Source organism: Rhagoletis pomonella, unplaced genomic scaffold, assembly GCF_013731165.1.
Source record: "Rhagoletis pomonella isolate Grant_MI unplaced genomic scaffold, Rhpom_1.0 Rhpom_scaffold_00005, whole genome shotgun sequence".
Lineage (NCBI taxonomy): Eukaryota > Metazoa > Arthropoda > Insecta > Diptera > Tephritidae > Rhagoletis > Rhagoletis pomonella.
In genome coordinates, this window is record NW_023458559.1 from 16,339,631 (window position 1) to 16,359,685 (window position 20,055).

The 20,055-nt window shown below is 36.7% G+C and overlaps 2 protein-coding genes across 2 annotated transcripts in view; one reads left to right on the forward strand and one right to left on the reverse strand.

Annotated features, from left to right (window-relative positions):
- The window catches only part of LOC118738737 (histidine-rich glycoprotein-like), a 108,459-nt gene that overhangs the window by 67,179 nt on the left and 21,225 nt on the right, over positions 1-20,055 (forward strand). The gene's annotated exons all lie outside the window — the stretch shown is intronic.
- Positions 3,202-6,454, reverse strand: LOC118740018 (uncharacterized protein K02A2.6-like). The gene is made up of 3 exons (XM_036471516.1): positions 6,158-6,454; positions 3,862-4,182; positions 3,202-3,768 (listed from the first exon to the last, which is right to left on the reverse strand). Exons 1-3 carry the CDS (start codon positions 6,452-6,454, stop codon positions 3,202-3,204), a joined length of 1,185 nt encoding a protein of 394 aa, XP_036327409.1.

Sequence of the window (20,055 nt, forward strand, 5' to 3'; positions counted from 1 at the left end):
ATTTTGCCTTTTTCATCCTATTTCGTTACTTTATTTTGCCTTTTTTTATAGGTTTTTAGGTCCTAAAAATCCGTTCCCTGCTCATAACCAATATACTTATGTATGTACATTAGGGTGGTCCAAAAACAGTAACGTGGGAATTGTAATGCTCTCACCCCCTAGGATTTTTCTATATCGTATGAGTATAAGTATACTCATATTATTTTTATTTTTTTTTAAATCAAAAAATATTTAGAGGTCTCTCAAGCGCTCAAAGTTTTCCATGTATTTTTGTATGGGAAAAAACAACTTTTCGTAGAAATGGTATAGAATTCTTGAAAGTCAATATTTTTCGACCGGAAAACGCTGGTACTCTTTAGGAGACTTTCAATAATTCATTCATTTTTCATTCAGATAAGCAGAGTTTTCCGATAGAAAAATATTGATTCTTACGAAATCTATACCAAGTTGTTTTTCCCCATATAAAATATATGGAAAACTTTGGGCGCTTTGAGCGACCTCTAAATATTTTTTATTTCAAAATAAAAAAAATAGAGATATATATTTTTTTTTTTGTATAGAACAATCCCAGGGGGTGAGAGCATAAAACTTCCGACTTTACTGTTTCACATGCATTTTGGACCACCCTAATATACATACATACATCTGCTTTTGCTTAAGGTTGTATTTTTTGTCTTTTTTCTATCTAGCTCCCTACCTCTACCCTGTTCGTTCTAATTACATTTATGTTATTATGTTTTCCTTTGTACTAAGTTACCATGGCACGTAATTCGCTCTTCATTCGTAATTGGCTCTCTCATTCGTAATTGTCGCCCCAATTACCCTTCGATTTGCGTAATTCGCCATATAAAATTTTAAGAGGGAATTACTTCATTTGTAGGTAATTCAGATCCAATTACCATGTGAATTACGAACAAATCGCTGCCGCCTCTAACTTTAAGCGGAAATTTATCGCACTCAGCTGTCAGCTGCCCGTAATCCTGGTGGTTGCGTCGTCGTTCATTGTGCAGAATGCCGAATCGTCTATCTGCTCAGCCAAGTGTGTTCCCCTACTATCATTCGACAGGTTTGAGTGCCAAAGATCGTGGTGCGCGTTAAAGCCACCAAATGCCATACGGTATTCACCTCTGAGGAGCGCACCTATTTCGGGTTGATATCCTGTCGGGCAGCTGGAAACAGGGTGTTATATACGTTAAATATTTCGAGCTCGAGCGGATAGCAATATCCTGACATTCTAGGATGGTATCCCTGCGGTTGATGTTTGCTTCGATAGGACGATACTGCACGGTGTTATGCGTGATGAACGCTATCGATGTCGACGGTGCACGCTGTATCCGGCGCAATTCAACTGTATTGAATTGCCATGCAACTTCGTCTCTTGGGCCGCAGCTATTAATATATGGAATATTGACACTGACACTTTGTGGTAACCAACCACATTAAAAACAGTTATTCGCAGACTAATTCGTATGGTTTTATTTCATGTTTTGGTTTGTTTGACATTTGGTCTGTGACATCTCTCCAACACTTGTTGTTAAGTAAATATACGATACGGTATAACATTCTAGGAAATTCAGTTAATTCAAATGATAATGTATTCCGAACTTGAAGGTTTTTTTTTATGGAATGTTAAATTGAAAATTAAGGTTGAGAAAAATGAATAGGAAAGAAATAGTGAAAATATCGATATAAAATTAATGATCATATTGTAAACGCTCTGGAGCGCGCACTGTTCTTTTAGATCGGCGCAGTTCACCCTGGTTCTCTTTCGCTGGCTCCTCTCTTGTTTCTATTTATTGCTGTGTATTTGCAGCGAGGTCAGCCGGTTCGTCAAGCGTCGTTTCTGATGGCAGCGTAACTGTTTCAGCGGAGCTGCTTTCAATTTGCGTTTCCTTAAGGCTGTGCGGGCTTATTAGCTGCTCGCCGACTTTCCTAACCTGATCTAAATGTCTCTTCCATGTCCGACCGTCATCGAGCTATATATTAAAGTGTAGGTCTCCAATTGCTTCGGATACTGCCCCAAATTGCCATTTTCTGCTAAACAAATAATCGCGTATAGCCACTCTCTCACCTAACTTAAAGTGTTTTGGCGGAAGTTTTCGTTCCGTAGCAGAGATTGCATTTTGTGGAAGCATCAGATCTAATCGCGATTGAATTTGGCGACCAAACATTGCCATGGCTGGCGATTTTTTTGTAACCGGATGATTTGCTCTACGATACGCCAAGAGGATTGTTGATAGGTCTCGATGCATCGTCCTTGGTTGGGTGTTCATGGACATGAGTTTAGCTTTAAACGTTTGAACAAACCGCTCAGCTTGGCCATTTGTAGCCGGATGATATGGCGCACCTTGTTTGTGAACAACCCCATTCCTCTTCAAAAAATTCTGGAATTCCTTTGAGTTGAATTGAGTGCCGTGATCACTCACAAAAACGTTCGGTATGCCAAAAGTCGTAAATATATTTGTAGGTAAACCCTTCTGCGGCGAAAAAATTTGCGCAATTGCTTTATTGTCAGTCACCAGTATAAATTTGTTTCCGAAAATATATTGATAAAATTTACGTACGCCGAAAGTAATCGCGTATGCTTCTCTATCCACTTGGCTGTACCTTTGTTGAACTTTGTTTAATGTTTGCGAGGCAAATTGAATCGGTTTCTCTGTTCCATCTGCATACAAACGGCTTAAAACTGCACCTGGGGCTAGCGTCTACCGCCAATACTACGGGTAATTGTGGGTCGTAGTGCGCTAACACCGTATCCGATTGCATTTGCTTTTTTATATCGCAAAACGCTTTTTTGCAATTCGAGTCGACCACAAATGGCACATTGTTTTGCAGCAAGCGATTTAGTGGATATACGATATCGCTCAAATTTTCGATAAATCGGTCATAATAATTAATTAAGCCTAGAAAAGCAAGTACCTTATCTTTCGTCGACGGTTGCTTCATACCCTGGATAGCCTCCATTTTGTTCTTCAGCTTACGGATTCCGCCTTTGTCTATTTTATATCCGCAATACTCAATGCAATCCTTCAAAAACTCTGCCTTGTCGAGGTTGACCCGCATATTATGTTTGTCCAGTCTACGTAGCACTTCATTTATGCGCTGCAAATGTGTACCAATGTCGCCGGCAGTGATTTTGATGCCATCTAGAAATACCTTAACGCCAGGCAAATCTCCGAGTAACTGCTCCATGAACCTTTGTCATTTTGCAGGTGCGCATGCTATGCCAAACATCATGCGTGTTGGCTGATAGGGCCCTTTATGCGTGTTGATTGTGAGCAAATGCCTTTTATCCGGGTGTACTTCCAACTGTAGGTACGCTTTAGAGAGGTCAATTTTAGTGAACTGAACGCCTCCTGCCATCGTGCTTAAAAGTTCGTCGATGGTCGGCAGCGGATGCTCATCGACCACTAACTCTGGATTTAGTGTGACTTTATAGTCACTACATATCCGCACGGCACCGCCGCTCTTTGGCACAACCACTATCGGTGTTGCCCACTTCAACCTGTCGACTCTCACTAACAGCCCCTCTTCAACCTGTCTTTGCAGTTCGCGCTCAACTGCTTTCCAAAGTGGGAACGCGACTCGCCTTGCTTTCAAAAATTTCGGCACTGCATTCTCCTTTAGGTATAATCTCGCTTGGTAGCCCGTTATTTTTCCAACAGTGGGTGAAAACAAATTCGGGTAGTTCTTTAAGATTTTCTCCAAATATTCGTCTGAAGTTGTCGTACCTATGGCTTTAACATTGCCATCCTCCCTAAGTTGGGCCTGTAGTAATTTAGACCAGTTTAACTTTATGGAATGCATCCACTCTCTACCGAGCAAAGGCTTGCGATTTGATCGTACGATAAACATTTTTACCTTAGCTGACGGGTCTGCCATCGCTGTTACCCAAATATAACCTAGACACTCTAGCGGTGTGTTGCAGTAACTGACCAGCTGTACGTCAGTCGGAATGACGAGCAATTTCGCAAAATGCTTCTTTGCGTAAGCTAAGCTTATAATCGTGACAGGCGCTCCAGTTTCTATTTCGAACTCTATCAATGCATTGTTTACCGGCAGCTTGCAAGTTGGCTTGGCGCGATTCTTTGCGCCTCCGGTAGCTGCTGCTATCGAACACGATGCGTCCTCGATCTGGAATAACTCCTCCACTGCACAATCATGTAGTGCCTCCTCAGAAATCTGATTTACAGATTTTTTTCTTATTTACACATTTTCCTTAAGTGTCCCTTCTTTTTACAGAAATAACAAGTTGTCTCTTTGTGAGAGCATTGAAAGGCCAAATGTTCTGCGCTGCCACATCGGTAACATTTTGTTCCTTTATTTTCAGAAGCTGTGTTTAGTGTTAGTTTTTTTGTTCTCTTCTCTTTCTTTTTGTGATGCACTTTGTTGACAGTTTCTACACCCGCTGCTCCCGCACTTTGGTGTAGCTCTACTCCCACGACAGTCGGGTCTACGTAACAGGAAAAACCCAGATTTATATCTGGCCAAGGACTGTCACTCCAGCAACACTCTTCAAAATCTCTTTGGGGGAATATGTATGCTCTTACAACAACAGCAACCACCCAAAACCTTCCAGGAAAGGGCACGGTGGATGTTCTTAGCAATAGCCACTTTCAAGCAGTTTTTTAAGGATCACACCATTCTAGTAGCCAAGGAACGCTGGAACAATTTTCACCTTGCGAAATTTTCAGGAGTACCTGGTATTTCTATAAAAGGAAACGCTTACGGGCCACTTACTAATGTGGAATCAAAACCATGTAAGACCGAATCGAAATAGTTACCAAACTGAAAAATAAATTACCAAATTACCAAACTTGATAAATAAAGAAAAAAATTACCAACTTTGGTTAAAAATTACCAAAGCGGCAACGCTGATCACAACACAATTCAATAGACAACACCACAGATCAACAGACCGCACCATAGACACAACCGCACCACCATCGACACGTCGCCGCCAACATCTCCTGATTCCTCCGATAATCTGCTCGGTGTGCCAGACCAGGATATTCCGTAAAGTGACATCAGTCAAGTGAAACACTTGCCTTGGCTGGTGTCACTTTAGGGCATGTTCAGGACTGCACACCATGCGAGATTAGACGAGGGACTATGAGGGCCCGTGCCGTTCTGCCCAGTTACAAGTGCCAACTGCGACGTCGCCCACCACCAACAGAGGGCAGCAGCCTGTACAGCAGCATCCACAGCAAGTGGCAGGCAGGCAACACACCTAGCTCTCATCCCACATTCCAATAAGTTTCCCTAGGTACACGAATATTTTACAATTCAACTGTAACGGACTACAGAGCAAGATCCAGGATATAACAGTATTCATGTGTGTCATAGACCAAATGTCAAACAAAACAAAACATGAAATAAAACCATACGAATTAGTCTGCGAATAACTGTCTTTTAATGTGGTTGGTTACCACAATTCTGGCAACGAGTAAAAAAAAAACGAACACGTTAAAAATCGGAGGTTAAGTAGGAGCGATGCCCCTTAATGAACGTGAATCGAGAACTGGAGCAGAAGCGGGTGCCGGAATAGAAGCGCAGCCTCATATAGTGACTCCAATGGCTGCATTCCACTTTGATGCGTTCGATGGGAAAAAGGTGGTGCTTAATGGACCTTGTTTTTTTTGTTTTTTAATAAAGACTTAAATATATTCGGAAATTTAGAATTTTGCTTGATAAATTCACAAAATTTACGTTTTTCATAAAAATATAATCTTACAATGGACCTTTTTTTTAGTTTTAAACTTACCTTTAAGAAAACTGCATTCAGTGCTATAATTACGATTTGAGTTTTCCAGTTTATAAAACACAAGCGTTAATTATGTACTTAACTATTGATATTATTCTTCATTAAGCATGAATGTCAGCATACGTTAAAGATGAATATTGTATTGACTGCATCCAATAAAGTGAGATCTTTCTTTTCAAGCAATCGGCTTTGAATTCTTTTGCTTCTAAGTCCAAACACGAATTGATTGCGAAGCGCTGTGTCGGAGTAATTTCCAAAATTACACACTGCAGCTAAACTGCGAAGTGCAACCAAAAATTCACTGCAAGATTCCTCCGATTTTTGTTTGCGAAGATGAAATCGGTAATTTTCAAGAATTTCGTTACCTTTCGGGTTAAAGTTGTCTTCTAAAACCTGGACAATGTTTTCATATGACATGTCCTCCGGAACTATGGGTAGAACATTGTCGCAGAGAAAATCATAGGTCGCCGTTCCCATGTAGTGTAACAATATCTGGCGCTTCTTAGTTGAGTCTGCATTGAAAATCAATAACGCCGTCTCGAATCGTTTTACCCAACGACTCCACGTTGTCTTTTTCCCATCGAACGCATCAAAGTGGAATGCAGCCATTGGAGTCACTATATGAGGCTGCGCTTCTATTCCGGCACCCGCTTCTGCTCCAGTTCTCGATTCACGTTCATTAAGGGGCATCGCTCCTGCTTAACCTCCGATTTTTAACGTGTTCGTTTTTTTTTTTACTCGTTGCCAGAATTGTGGTAACCAACCACATTAAAAGACAGTTATTCGCAGACTAATTCGTATGGTTTTATTTCATGTTTTGTTTTGTTTGACATTTGGTCTATGAAACACATGAATACTGTTATATCCTGGATCTTGCTCTGTAGTCCGTTACAGTTGAATTGTAAAATATTCGTGTGCCTAGGGAAACTTATTGGAATGTGGGATGAGAGCGAGGTGTGTTGCCTGCCTGCCACTTGCTGTGGATGCGGCACTTGTAACTGGGCAGCACGGCACGAGCCCTCATAGTCCCTCGTCCAATCTCGCATGGTGTGCAGTCCTGAACATGCCCTAAAGTGACACCAGCCAAGGCAAGTGTTTCACTTGACTGATGTCACTTTACGGAATATCCTGGTCTGGCACACCGAGCAGATTATCGGAGGAATCAGGAGATGTTGGCGGCGACGTGTCGATGGTGGTGCGGTCTGTTGATCTGTGGTGTTGTCTATTGAATTGTGTTGTGATGCGGTAGTGTTTGTGTGAATCCGAGTTTTCTGGTACGTAGAACCGGTTGTCGTGGGAATGCAAAGAAGGGATTTGTGGCGCCACTGTCAGAAAATTCATCCACCATGACGAAATGTCCGATAACGGCCTGAGGCTCATCGATATCACCAGGGCCCGAACATGCTAGTATGAAGTACTAGGTTCCAGCATAAAAAGATCTATCAAGCTACATGGCTATCACCAGATCGAAAAACAAGAAACCAAATCAAGCATGTTATGATAGATGGAAGGCACGCTTCCTGTGTTTTAGACGTACATATGTACACTGGGCCAACCATCGATTCCGACCACTATCTTCTTGCAGCCAAGATGCGCGACCGCCTCTGTGCAGCAAAAATGTACGCCCAGCAATTCAAGGAAAGCTCAACGTCGAAAAGCTGCAACAACAACAGACCACGAGTCGAATCGGAACATCCGTTCACGGATCGAAAACCCTACGAAACAAAATTACGTGATACGTCAGTCATATAAGCAGAATGGGACAATGTTCGTGTATGTCATAATCCGAAAAATGTGTTTTTACGTGACGAGTAAAACGATATCGTCGTAGGCGACTTACGGAATTTTTCAAGACCGGGACGAACTTCTGTAAGAACAACCATGGCAACTAGGAATGTTATTCCCGAGATCCCGGGATAACGGACTTTTTATTTATTTATTTATTTAATGTCTAAAGTTATATGTGGTACAGACATTATGAAAAAGTTCCAAGCTATATATTTTAGTTACAAATTGAAAACGTAAAAAGAACAAGAGTAGAATACAATAAAGGCTATTCTAAATTTTTACACAATAAATAGTTTTTCACTCTATTGTAGATAATTGATTTTGATTCCGACAAGTCAAGATCCAAAAATTTCATGAAACAGTTGTACTCATTCAAAGCGCTAACAATGGGGGAATTTGCATTTTATTTAAACCAATACGAAAAGTATCAAAGCGACGAAGGTTTCTACTCGGCACAGTAAAATCCATCAACCCAAGAAGGGACGAGCAGTCGACTTTACCCGATACGATGTCGAGAAGAAATGGCATAGACAGTAGTGAGCGTCTATTATTTAATGTTAATAAGCTAATCAATTGGCAACGCGACTCATATGGTGGAATATTTTTTGCACTCTCTCCAGACGATTGATGTGAATAGCGTGATACGGTCTCCAGATAAACGCAGCGTATTCCAGTTTAGACCGTACAAAGGCAGTGAACAAAGTCTTAAGTGTGTACGGGTTCGAAAATTGCGAAGAATGTCGTCTAGCGAAAGCTAGCATAGCAAGAGAGTTTGAGATGGTGTAATTTATATGCGCATTAAAATTAAACCTTGAATCAAAAAACACTCCCAGGTCTTTAATGACTTCAACCGATTCGAGAAAGGTGTTAGCTAAATGGCTCAAAGTGCACAGAGGTTTACGCAGTTTAGAGAACGTAGCTTTGTAGCATTTATTGATGTTAAGGAAGAGATGATTCTTTGCACACCAATTATAGAACTTATTGAGTTCTGGTTGAAGATTGAACGAGTCGCTGTGACATCTAACCTCAGAGTATTCTTTTAGGTCGTCCGCGTATATAAGAATCCGAGCTGAAGATAAACACGACGATACAACATTTATAAAAAGAATGAAAAATAATGGACCCAAAATGCTACCCTGCGGAACTCCAGAGGTTGCAATAAATGGTTTCGATGAGACACCACCAATAACAATACTAGAACTCCTACTATCCAAGTACGACTTGATCCAATCCAAAAAAATAGAATGAAAACCAAAATTAGCTAGTTTAACCACCAATAATTTGTGGAAAATCTTATCGAAGGTTTTGGAGAAATCGGTGTAAATCACATGAACCTCGTAGCCAGTTAATGTGGACCTGACCGCCTGGTTATTAGAGTGGTTTCGACGAATGTTATTCAAATCTACATCAAGAACGGCATCATCAGTCGCAAAATTAGATGAGAAGAAGTCAGCGAACAAGTTAGATGCTTAACTCACGGAGGATGCAGTGACGCCTTTATAAAAAAACATCCTAGACTGAATATAATTCCAAAAATTCTTTGGGTTATCTTTGATATTCAATTCCAAGTTACGAATGTAGTCATTATATAAGTCCTTATTTAACAAAGAGAACTTATACTTATAAGAAATACACAAATCATAAAAATGCCGATTATTGGATAACTTGTATTTCTTAAAGTACTTGTTCCTCAAATTTTTTAAATGCTTGAGCTTAGTCGAGTGCCACGGAAGCTGATATTTTTTCCGCGAATAAACAGGCACAACTTTAGAGCAGACTTCAGTTATAGAGCTTTTAAAAATTTTACCATCCACTTCACTCTCACCGAACAAAACGTCCCAATCAAATTCACTGAAAACATAATCTAACATGTCAAAATCACTACGAGCGTAATTAAACAATCTTGATTTTACGGTAGGATAATCAAAAAACTCTTAAAATTCGACTACCAACAAAACAGGCGAGTGATGCAAGTTAGGCGGCGAGATTGAAGAGGCAGGTTGCGATAAATTAGAATGTAAGCCATTACTAACAAATATCAAGTCTAGAAAGCGATTGAAACAATTATACAAGCCATTGACCTGAACTAATCCTATCCCCAGTAAATTATCAATAAAGTAAGATTCATAAGAACTATTAATATTCGAGGGTGTTAAAAATGCGTCATTATTCAAAAAATGCCAATTTAGGTTACTTGAATTAAAGTCTCCAAGAACACACAATTGGTCATTACAAACGACACGGTTAATGGCAATCACATTTTCGACGTGGGCTCTGTATAAAGCATCATTACTAGCTGGAGGTATATAAGAGGTGCAGAGATAGATAAAGCCATGGGCACCACGCAAGCGAACGCAAAGTTGGTCGAGGAGCGTATCTTCATTCTACAGAGGGATAGTAATAGGTTGGAGGTTACGGTTACATCGTACGGCCATCAGCATACCGCCTACTCTGCTAAGTCCAATCTTATTAACGTCCCTGTCCTTGCGGAATACAGTGAAGCTTCATATCAAAAAATTCAGCATCAGAAAAATGTGTGTTAAGCCAGGACTCAGTAGTGACAAAAAATCATATTCCAAAAGAGAACTAAGCATTCGAACAACGTCAGATTTGCCTCTAAGCCCAGAAGTGTTATGATAGTAAATCTTAATATTGTTATGTATGCACCTAGGCGATGACCTAACTAATCTTGCGGCGGTTGTTTCCCGTCTTTTTGAAAAAACCGGAACGGACAGATGGTCACCTTAGCCGGCCATAACTCTGGCTTCTGCACTTTCTCGTAGTTATCACCACTAACACCAAGCTTGAAGTTGACTTATTTCAACGAACCCATATCGACATCCTTATTTACTAATATATAGCATGCTACTAATTTCACGTCTATATTAACGTGTTTCGCAACATAATCGATAATGTTAGCAGCAGAGACTGTGTTCCGAAAAGAGGACACATGCAGCCACTTAAAGCGGCGTGTTACAGGTGCTACATCAGCAACGTCAAGTTCACCACAATCATTGGTCCCAACCACAGTATATACAGTAATAAACCTTTTCGCAGTTTTTCACCATTTGGTCCCCGAGGAGTACTTTTGGGTTGTGTGCAGCATTTTCGGTTTGCGCGCACGGCAACACTTACTGTGGGGAATTTCGCCTCATGATTAGAAAAAGTTCTTTTCGAGGATAAAATATACATAATTATGTGTTATTTATGAACAAAATGTAGGTTAAGTATAATATTCATCTTTAACGTATGCTGACATTCATGCTTAATGAAGAATAATATCAATAGTTAAGTACATAATTAACGCTTGTGTTTTATAAACTGGAAAACTCAAATCGTAATTATAGCACTGAATGCAGTTTTCTTAAAGGTAAGTTTAAAATTAAAAAAAGCTCCATTGAAAGATTATATTTTTATGAAAAACGTAAATTTTGTGAATTTATCAAGCAAAATTCTAAATTTCCGAATATATTTAAGTCTTTATTAAATAAATAATATAAAAAAACTTTTTAATATACAACGCTTTTATAAATGGACTATAATATTTCTCAGTCCCATAGAATTTGTTTTGATAACTTTTGATTTTGAAATTTTAGCAAAAGTCATTATAAACAATCTATGAAATTTAAAATGAATAAATAATATAAAAAAAACTTTTTAATATACAACGCTTTTATAAATGGACTAAAAAGTAGAAAATAATACTTCTCAGTCCCATAGAATTTGTTTTGATAACTTTTGATTTTGAAATTTTAGCAAAAGTCATTATAAACAATCTATGAAATTGAAAATGAAAAACGTGGAGCGCATGCTATACAAAGCATTCGATTTAATTGACAATAGTCAAACTACATAACGTAGACCTAAAATTTCTACAGCGAAAGTAGAACTTTGAAATCGATTTTAAGCGGTCGTTATTCATATACCCACATACATACATACATATATTACTTTTCATATCAATTCAAGTGTATTACATGCGCCCCACGCTTTTCATTTTCAATTTCATAGATTATTTATAATGACTTTTGCTAAAATTTCAAAATCAAAAGTTATCAAAACAAATTCTATGGGACTGAGAAATATTATTTTCTACTTTTTAGTCCATTTATAAAAGCGTTGTATATTAAAAAGTTTTTTTTATATTATTTATTTTCTACTTTTTAGTCCTGTCTGAATAAATTTTTGCAATAGATATTAAAATAATTCAACGATATTAATAGAAAGGTGCACACACATGCATTTACATATGTATGTACATACAAACGAGCACCAATTAATTTTATTTAAAGAAATGGCGTGTCGTCTATTTCCGCTGTAGCAAACGTAGTACATAGGGCGACATTTAGATGTCATCTACCTCGCCCTATTCACTACAGATGTCGCCCTATGCACTATGCTTTTTTATAGGAACTTTTCAAAGCAAAGCTTTATGGTGTCGGACACACAACATTGAAAGTTTCTGGATCCACAACATTGAAAGTTTCTGGACACACAACATTGCAAGTTGGTAAAAGCGTTGTAAAAACAAAAAAAACAAGGTTTGTATAGCTATACAGACTCCAATGCCTGCTAGCGCATTTGCCCAGACAGTCCATTAAGCACACCCCGAGGAGTACTCAAAAAGGTTTATTACTCTATATACTGTGGTCCCAACAACGCGAGTCTGATTACGATGCTGTTTATCACCAGTGTGTCCAGATTGTTCAAAAAAAGCGCAATTTCTCAAGAAAAAATCGCAAAAAATCGCCAATTTCTTTCTAATAAAATTCATGGAATCGATTTAACAAATATTTTATTTTAAAAATGAGATCTCGTTATAATATAGTTTTTAATACCAAAAACGGATATAGAACCTTCAGAGGGTAATTATAAATAACACAAATCACTTTTATAGTAGAGATGTACAAACAATTTTTTTTTAAATACGCATACTATTAAAATATATTTGTTTGAACACATTTTGCAAATAGTACCGCGCAATTATCAAACTTATTATAACTCATATTAATTGATTGATCGCACAATCCGCTTTTAAGCGCTCGGCGCTAAAAATAAAATAAAACCCAATAATAAGGCGAGATCAGCTATTTCTACATATTTTTTTTTTCAAAATCACCTATAGTTAAGGTGACCATCTGTTCTGTTTTTTGCAGGACCGTACTGTTATTTAAAGGTCTGTCTTGCGTAGTTTTTCAAAACAGAAAACCCCCAAAATGTACTGATTTTTCCCACGTGTCCTGCCTTTTATATAACTTTTTAACTTTTTAAAAGCAGTGTCGTTAACTAATTGATAACTACATAAGGGTAAGCTGGTTTTGAAGGTTCAACTAGTCAATGCGTTCTAAATATTGTACGGTTATGGACAATGGATGACGAGAAATTGAAATATATCGATAACACTGTTCTACAAATTTTGTGGTAATCGCTTAAGAAAAAAAAATTGTCCAAGCCAATTTTCCTTTCAAACAAGCGTTTTCGTAATTTTTTCGAAAAACGTGTTTTTGGTACATTTCGAACCTATTCGTCAATATCTCATGAAAAAATTATCCAATCTACATAAGCTACCTCTTACAAAAATATATTACTTTGCCGATTTCGATGAAAATTATTGGTGGTTCAAGCGACCAAAATCGAAAAATTGAAATTTCAATCATTTTCTTTTTACAGTAAATGAAAATCTGATGAGAAATGTAGATGTTACGGAACACAATCTGCACAAAAAATATATGTATATTTTTGCAAAGAGCCCATCAATACCTTTCGAACTGTTGGTCGTTTCATGAGATATTGAGGAATAACTGAAAAAGTACTAAAAATACGTTTTTCGAACAAATCTCGAAAACACTTCTTTGAAACCATGGGTATTTTTTTCGTGTTCAACGACCGAACGACCAGTTTGCCTAAAAAATTTGCTTTACAGAGGATCATATTTCGTGTAAAGTAATATGTAATATGCCTATTATAATTTTGTAAATATTCATTACTAAAAGATTAATACCAATGAAGCAAATGTGATTTATGTTTAAAGTTTAAAATTGGATTAATAATTAAGGATTATACACTCTTCGTTATTTGAATAGCGCATCCCTTTAATACAGGTACAGTTTTCCTTTTGTTTGTTTAATATTCATTAACTTTTTATAAAAATACAGCATATTCTACGTCTACATCCCATTTTAAAAAGTTTTGAAAATTAAAAACAAAAAATAAACATAGGGGCGAAATTTTTTTTGACGGTGCTGCGCATTTTCTTCCATATAAAAATTTTGTCAAGCATACTTTGTATGGTAGAAAATCAAAAAAAGGGTGCGCTATTCAAATGACGAGGAATGTATATATGTATGTAGTATATTTTTGTTATTTTTATACTACGCAATTATATGTAGGTAAATTTTTTGAAAAATTGTCCTGCATTTTCAAAATATATTTATGGTCACCGTACCTATAGTGTATGAATCATTTACATTTCTGTTGTTGTCATATATTGAGCTATTCAACCTCGATAACATACTTCTGCTATTAGAAACGTTTTGCAGCAGAAACTATTAGCCTTCATATAACAATTTATTCGAACTATTAAATTTAGGCGGCAAGGATAAAAATATGAAGGCTACTTTACTTATATTTCCAAACATTTTATTGCCTGTTGCGGTTTTCACTCCGTAAGCAATTATCCAAAATTCTTCAGAGTCGGATGGAATGGTTCTGAAAAAAGTTATTCCATGGGAAAGCTAAAGATTTAGATATTCAGTTTCCGCTGCTTTTCTTTCCTTCAAAGTCAAATAGTGAATTGGCAGGTCCCTGAAACTCGCCCTCTTGTGATTCTTCGATTAGGGTGATAAAAAATTTTTGACAGTTTTTAATATGCTTCTTAAGTCAAGTTTATCACGCAGTTCATTAGCCTCTTCTGTAAAATTATCATGGAAAAGTAAGTTTGAATATTTTTATAATTGGAAAAAAATTATGTGAGTGGAAAAAATCGCCAAAAATCGCCGAATTGGCGCGAAATCGCCAAATCTGGACACTGTTTATCACGTTTACTCTGCACTGTTTCCCAGCCAGATTTAGCGACAGCAGCGGCATCTTCTACAGCATCAACAGCATCAGCAGCATCCATAGGTAAAAGCGCATCAGCAGCCGGCCCAACATTAGTAACCCTGCAGTGAAAAGCCAAACCAGTCAGAAAAAATACTAGTTCATTAACTAGTATGTGCCTACCAGTTCGACAATTTCGAAGAACTTAGGCGATCAGCGACATCTGCCTTTGAATTGCCAAAGCCAAAAATAAAACGCAATTAATTGCTTTTCTTACAAATCTCGGTTGTGGCGTCACGTGAAGACTACTGGTTCTGGTTCTGAAATCGCAGGTTCGAGGCCGCTCGGAGGTGGTTCAGATTTTTAAAGTTAAACAAATGTAAGTAAAAATAATTTATTCAATTTATAAATAAATAACAAATTTGAAAACCTAATTGCAATGCAAAAAAAGATTTAGGAAGAAATGCTTGTGCTATAAAAAACAAAGTAATTAAACAAAAATATTTTTTGATAAAATTTAAAAATTACAATAAACAGCCTAAACAAAAAAAAAAATTTATAAAAAAAAAAAATTAAATAAAAAAAAGAAAATAAAAAAAATTTTCCCTGCGCCAGGATTTGAACCTGGGACCTCAGGCTTACCACGCGAGTGCTTTGCTCTGTCGGCCATTGTGACTGCTGAAGCGTCGCGAGCAAAAAGGCACACTTATGCTTTTCACGGGACATGAATTGGCAGACTATCTCATCAACTGGTATGATGCTACTGGTATTTATACTAGTAGATGCTGATGCATAGCCTGACAATTGACATCTCGTAGGACATCGCAATGTTAAAAATACCAGTCGCTAACATTGAAAAAGGATAGAACGTGAACTAGTTCGGCTGAAACGCAAACCGGTAGAATTCTAGTTCACAACTAGTAGCTTTCCCTGCAGGGAATAGACTCAGCAACCTCAGCAGCCACCGGGGAAATAGGTAAAGAGTTAACGGCAGTGCTATCCAATGAAATATGAGAGGCACCCGCCGAACATGATGTCAAATTCACCTTAGCGCAGTGTTGCCGCCGCTCAAAGAACTTTTTAACCAAGATTAGGCGAAAAAGTTACCAAATGTAAGGAAAAATAACCAACTTTTTCATTAGATTAACAGTTCACGTCATCACAAATTCTTTTATATAATACGTATAGAAAAAGTTTACAAACCAAAGAAAATAAATTTTTATTTGCATTTTTGAAAAGTAAATCCTTTTAAGGCTGTAATATGTAAATACATATATTAGAAAATCAGTCTTCCCGTGTTAGATGCATATGTATGAATGTTAATATCCTCGTACACATTACCAGACTCTAAATTACGTTTTTAAATAAGTACATAGGTACATAGTTTCCAACTTCTTTGTAAGAATGAATGAAATACCTAATCAGCGTGAACAACCACATTGTATATATTTTAAGAATAAGACTAAATGATTAAAAATTGGACTTATTAAACTATTTCGTCGCTCAGCGCGAAATACCTCGTATACGCCAAACGAAGTACCGCGGATACGATGGTAAATACATTTTACAAAAGCGCAAAAAAACGATTTTTTCAGAACTGTGGAATGCTATATTCACTGAACCTACTTGCTATAAGATTATTATTATTAAACTTAACTTAAATTAATAAAGTAAACAGTAATAGAAAAAGAATAACCGAATCCCTTTTTTATTGTACATACATGACGTAGTATTGGACAAGGTATATATATATGTACTATCTAAGTATGTATTCATTTGAAGTAGGCTTTAGCCGACCAAGTATATTATGTATTCTGTATATTATAAAACAAATACATACATATGTAAGTAATATTAATACATTTATTCCAATTATTTTTACTTGGTTTCACTGCTGGGGCTGCCACTGCTGTTGCTATATGCCTATGTCAATTAAAAATTACAGTAAATATTAAAAAATAACCAAAACAGGAAAGATCTTAACAACTTCACAGGCAAGAAAAAAATAACCAAAATTGGTTAAAAGTAACCAAACGGTAACACTGCAGTGAACGGTGCAGTTGAACTGTTATTATTCCCCTTTGCCAGCGAATTATCGCCAAGACAATCAGCACTTGCCAGCATTAGCGAGGTCGAGACAGCAGCAGCATCAGCTTCAAATGAAATGTTGGGTGCAGAGAATAAACGATTACAGTTGCTGTTAGCAACAGTAGCATTGGTCGGAACAGCTGCACTTTTCAGAGCACTGACATCAGCAAATAGCATCTCCAAACAATTTGCGGTTTTGTTGTTTACAGCATTAATAGACAAACAAAGGAATTATTAATTAGATTTTTAATTTCATAAAATTTCGCCGATAAGTCTTTGTGTTTGTTGTCAACAGCACAAATAACCGACTCGAAACCAAGCCAGAACAGAGTAATATTCTTTTAGAATTTTTTCCGGCACATTAACACAATCCAATCACCTGTAACCAATATGCCGATTATTTTTAAGGAGATTAACATCGTATTCAGATACAGGACCTTGGCAACAAGCGCGGTGGAATCGTTTTCCGCAAAACCCACTACACGCCACTATTTAGGAGTCATTTCTAGCAAATGATTTATCACACTTTCCACAAGAGTCTTCCATTTGTAATATAAATCGAAACACAAAAAAATTAGCAAAGAAAAAGCTAGAGCGAAATAAAAACACGTCTTTACACTTCGGCTACTCGCACAACGAAGGTCTCGAAAATCCCGGGATTCTTGGCAAGTAATGCCGAGATTTTCGGTATTTGTCATTTGCACTGATGGCAATAATAGGAACTCCTTTTCTTGACCAGTATTGGCTATTTTTCTTTTTTTATTTAATAATTAATATTTAATTATAAATGTTTAACTCATTGTACATATAACAACGCGCGATAGGAAATTTTAAACACAAATATCAATATATTCGCGAAACCATGGGCCAAATATAGTAAAATTGCGTTTTTAGTTTTTCACTCTGACGTCAGTAATTCAAAAATGATTTTAAAAATTCAGAGAAATGTGCTTAGAGAAGAAGTATGGGTATAAAATTATTGAGGAAACCCTGTAGAATTTAAACATATTCAAGTTTCTAGTGCAGAAGGGCTGGTAAATATTGAAAATATCATTTTAAAATTTTATCCTTGAAATTTCGCAATATTTGTTCGAATTTCGCTCTTCTAACTTTGTCAGCTTAAAAATTACCTATTCGTCCTGGTGAATCCTAAAAAGTTAAATTTTTTTAAATTCTAAAGAAATTTCCTATTGCATTTGTTACCCATATTTTTATTCTATATTGCAATGAATGTTTTAATCATTTTTTGAATTAATCATATCCTTGAAATTACAAAGTCCTTCAAAATAAATCCTGCGTTCAGAGAGAAAAAATAAAAAAGTAGGTTTCAAACTATGGTACAATAATTACAGGTATTGTCTTCCTAGAGAGTTTTGTGAAGCAATTTTTATTTATTTTATTAATTAATTTAATTTTAGCGTTTTTATTTTTTCTCTCTGACCGCAGGATTTATTTTGAAGGACTTTGTAATTTCAAAGATGTGATTAATTCCAAAAATTATTAAAAAAATCAATGCAATGTAGAATAAAAATATGGGTAACAAATGCTCCCTTGTTTTCATTTTAGGTGTATTCGCGTATTCTTCCAGCAGAAAACTCTCAACAGCAAAATTCTAATGAATTTTTATCTGTTCGTTCTCAAATGTTAGAAAGAGTACACGAACGCAAAACAAGCTAAAACTTGCACGTTTTTAGTACAGCTGATCGAAATTTTGTTTACATACAAAAGCATAAAACAGAAAACATGGAAATAATGTAAGTTAAAAGTTTTCCTAAAGCAATTTGCTAAGCAAACATGAGTAAATGAGTATTTTCTTTCTTCCGATACATTTCCAGTTTTAATAAGTTATTTCAAACTGGAAAATCATAATAATAAATCTAAAATAAATTTCCATATTTTCATAAATTGAAAACAGATTACTTTGATCAGCTGTTTTTCTTGTTTACTTTGATGGATTTTTGTATACGCGAACAGGAAAATCGGATTGTTATCAAAAACTATCAATACGCGAATAAACCTTTTGACTAGTGTGGGCAACAATAGTTTTTAAATAAAGCAGATCGGAATATGCGCTCTCTGGGAAACAATACCTGTAATTATTGTACCATGGTTTCAAACCCATTTATTTATTATTTACTTCATGGTAGGAGAGCTTCTAAAACAATATAGAAGCAATTTTTTCGATTTAAGTTGTTGAAAAGTAATGAATATTTAAATCCAGGGACTAATCCCGGGATCCCGGGTTTGTGACAACGCCATCCCGAAAATCTCGGCGTCGGAAAAAGCCGAAAAATTAACATCCCTAATGGCAACCTAGTGACCGATGTCTACAACGAAGTTAAATTATGGAGCGAATACCGTTTCACCCTACTGAATGGCGGCATCTCTGACCATAGGCGCCAACTACCGCGGGATCAACCTTCTAGGCGTAGGTTACAAGGTCTTATGGAACGTATTGTGTGAAAGACTGAAGCCCAACGTCGACGAACTTATTGGGGTTTATTAGGATGACTTTAGACTTGGCACATCCACCATAGACCACGTATTCACAATACGCCAAATCTTGGAAAAGATTCCCGAGTATAGGATCGACACACACCATCTGTTTGTCAATTCAAAATTCGCTTTCGACAGCACGAAAGAAATTGTCTTTATGCCGCGATGTCCGTATTTGGTAACCTCGCGAAACTAACACGGCTGTGTTAAATGACGTTGGGCAATACCATCTGCTACGTCATAATTGGGAAAGACCTCTCGAACATTATAAACCCGGCGCAAGTATTAAATATAGTTTTTTCACCATTCCGAAAACTACCGCTACATGGTAAGAAGGGGTGGTTTTACCCTATTTCAAACATCTTCGATAGAACGTTCAGTAAGACATAGTGAGATAAACTTATATAGTTACAAATATGTGGCCGGTGTCACGCCGATTTTCCGAAATTCCGTAATAATGTTACTTCTCTTCAAGGGATTGTTGTTAGTATAAATTTTGAGTAAACTGGAGTCCATAAATTGCGAAATAGCGAAGTTTCAAGGATTTCTGAAATTTACCGTTATATGAAAAGTGGACGTCATTTTAGTCGGATTTCAATTATTTTCATCATACCGGGTTTGGTACAAATTGATCAAACAGTTATTGAGATACACAGAGAGGTTAAAAAAATTTTTTTTTTTTGAAATTCATAAACGCTACCTCAAATTATGGTTATTTGTGATAAAAAGACGAAACGTGTTTTTTTATTTTGAAAAAAAATTTTTTCAGAGGTCGCGCTGGTCGGTTTTTTAAAAAAACGCTGATGTCCACAATTTTCTTATTTTCTAAAAATGTGGTTTTTACATATTATTACTCCGGCATTATTGGGGAATATTTCCTT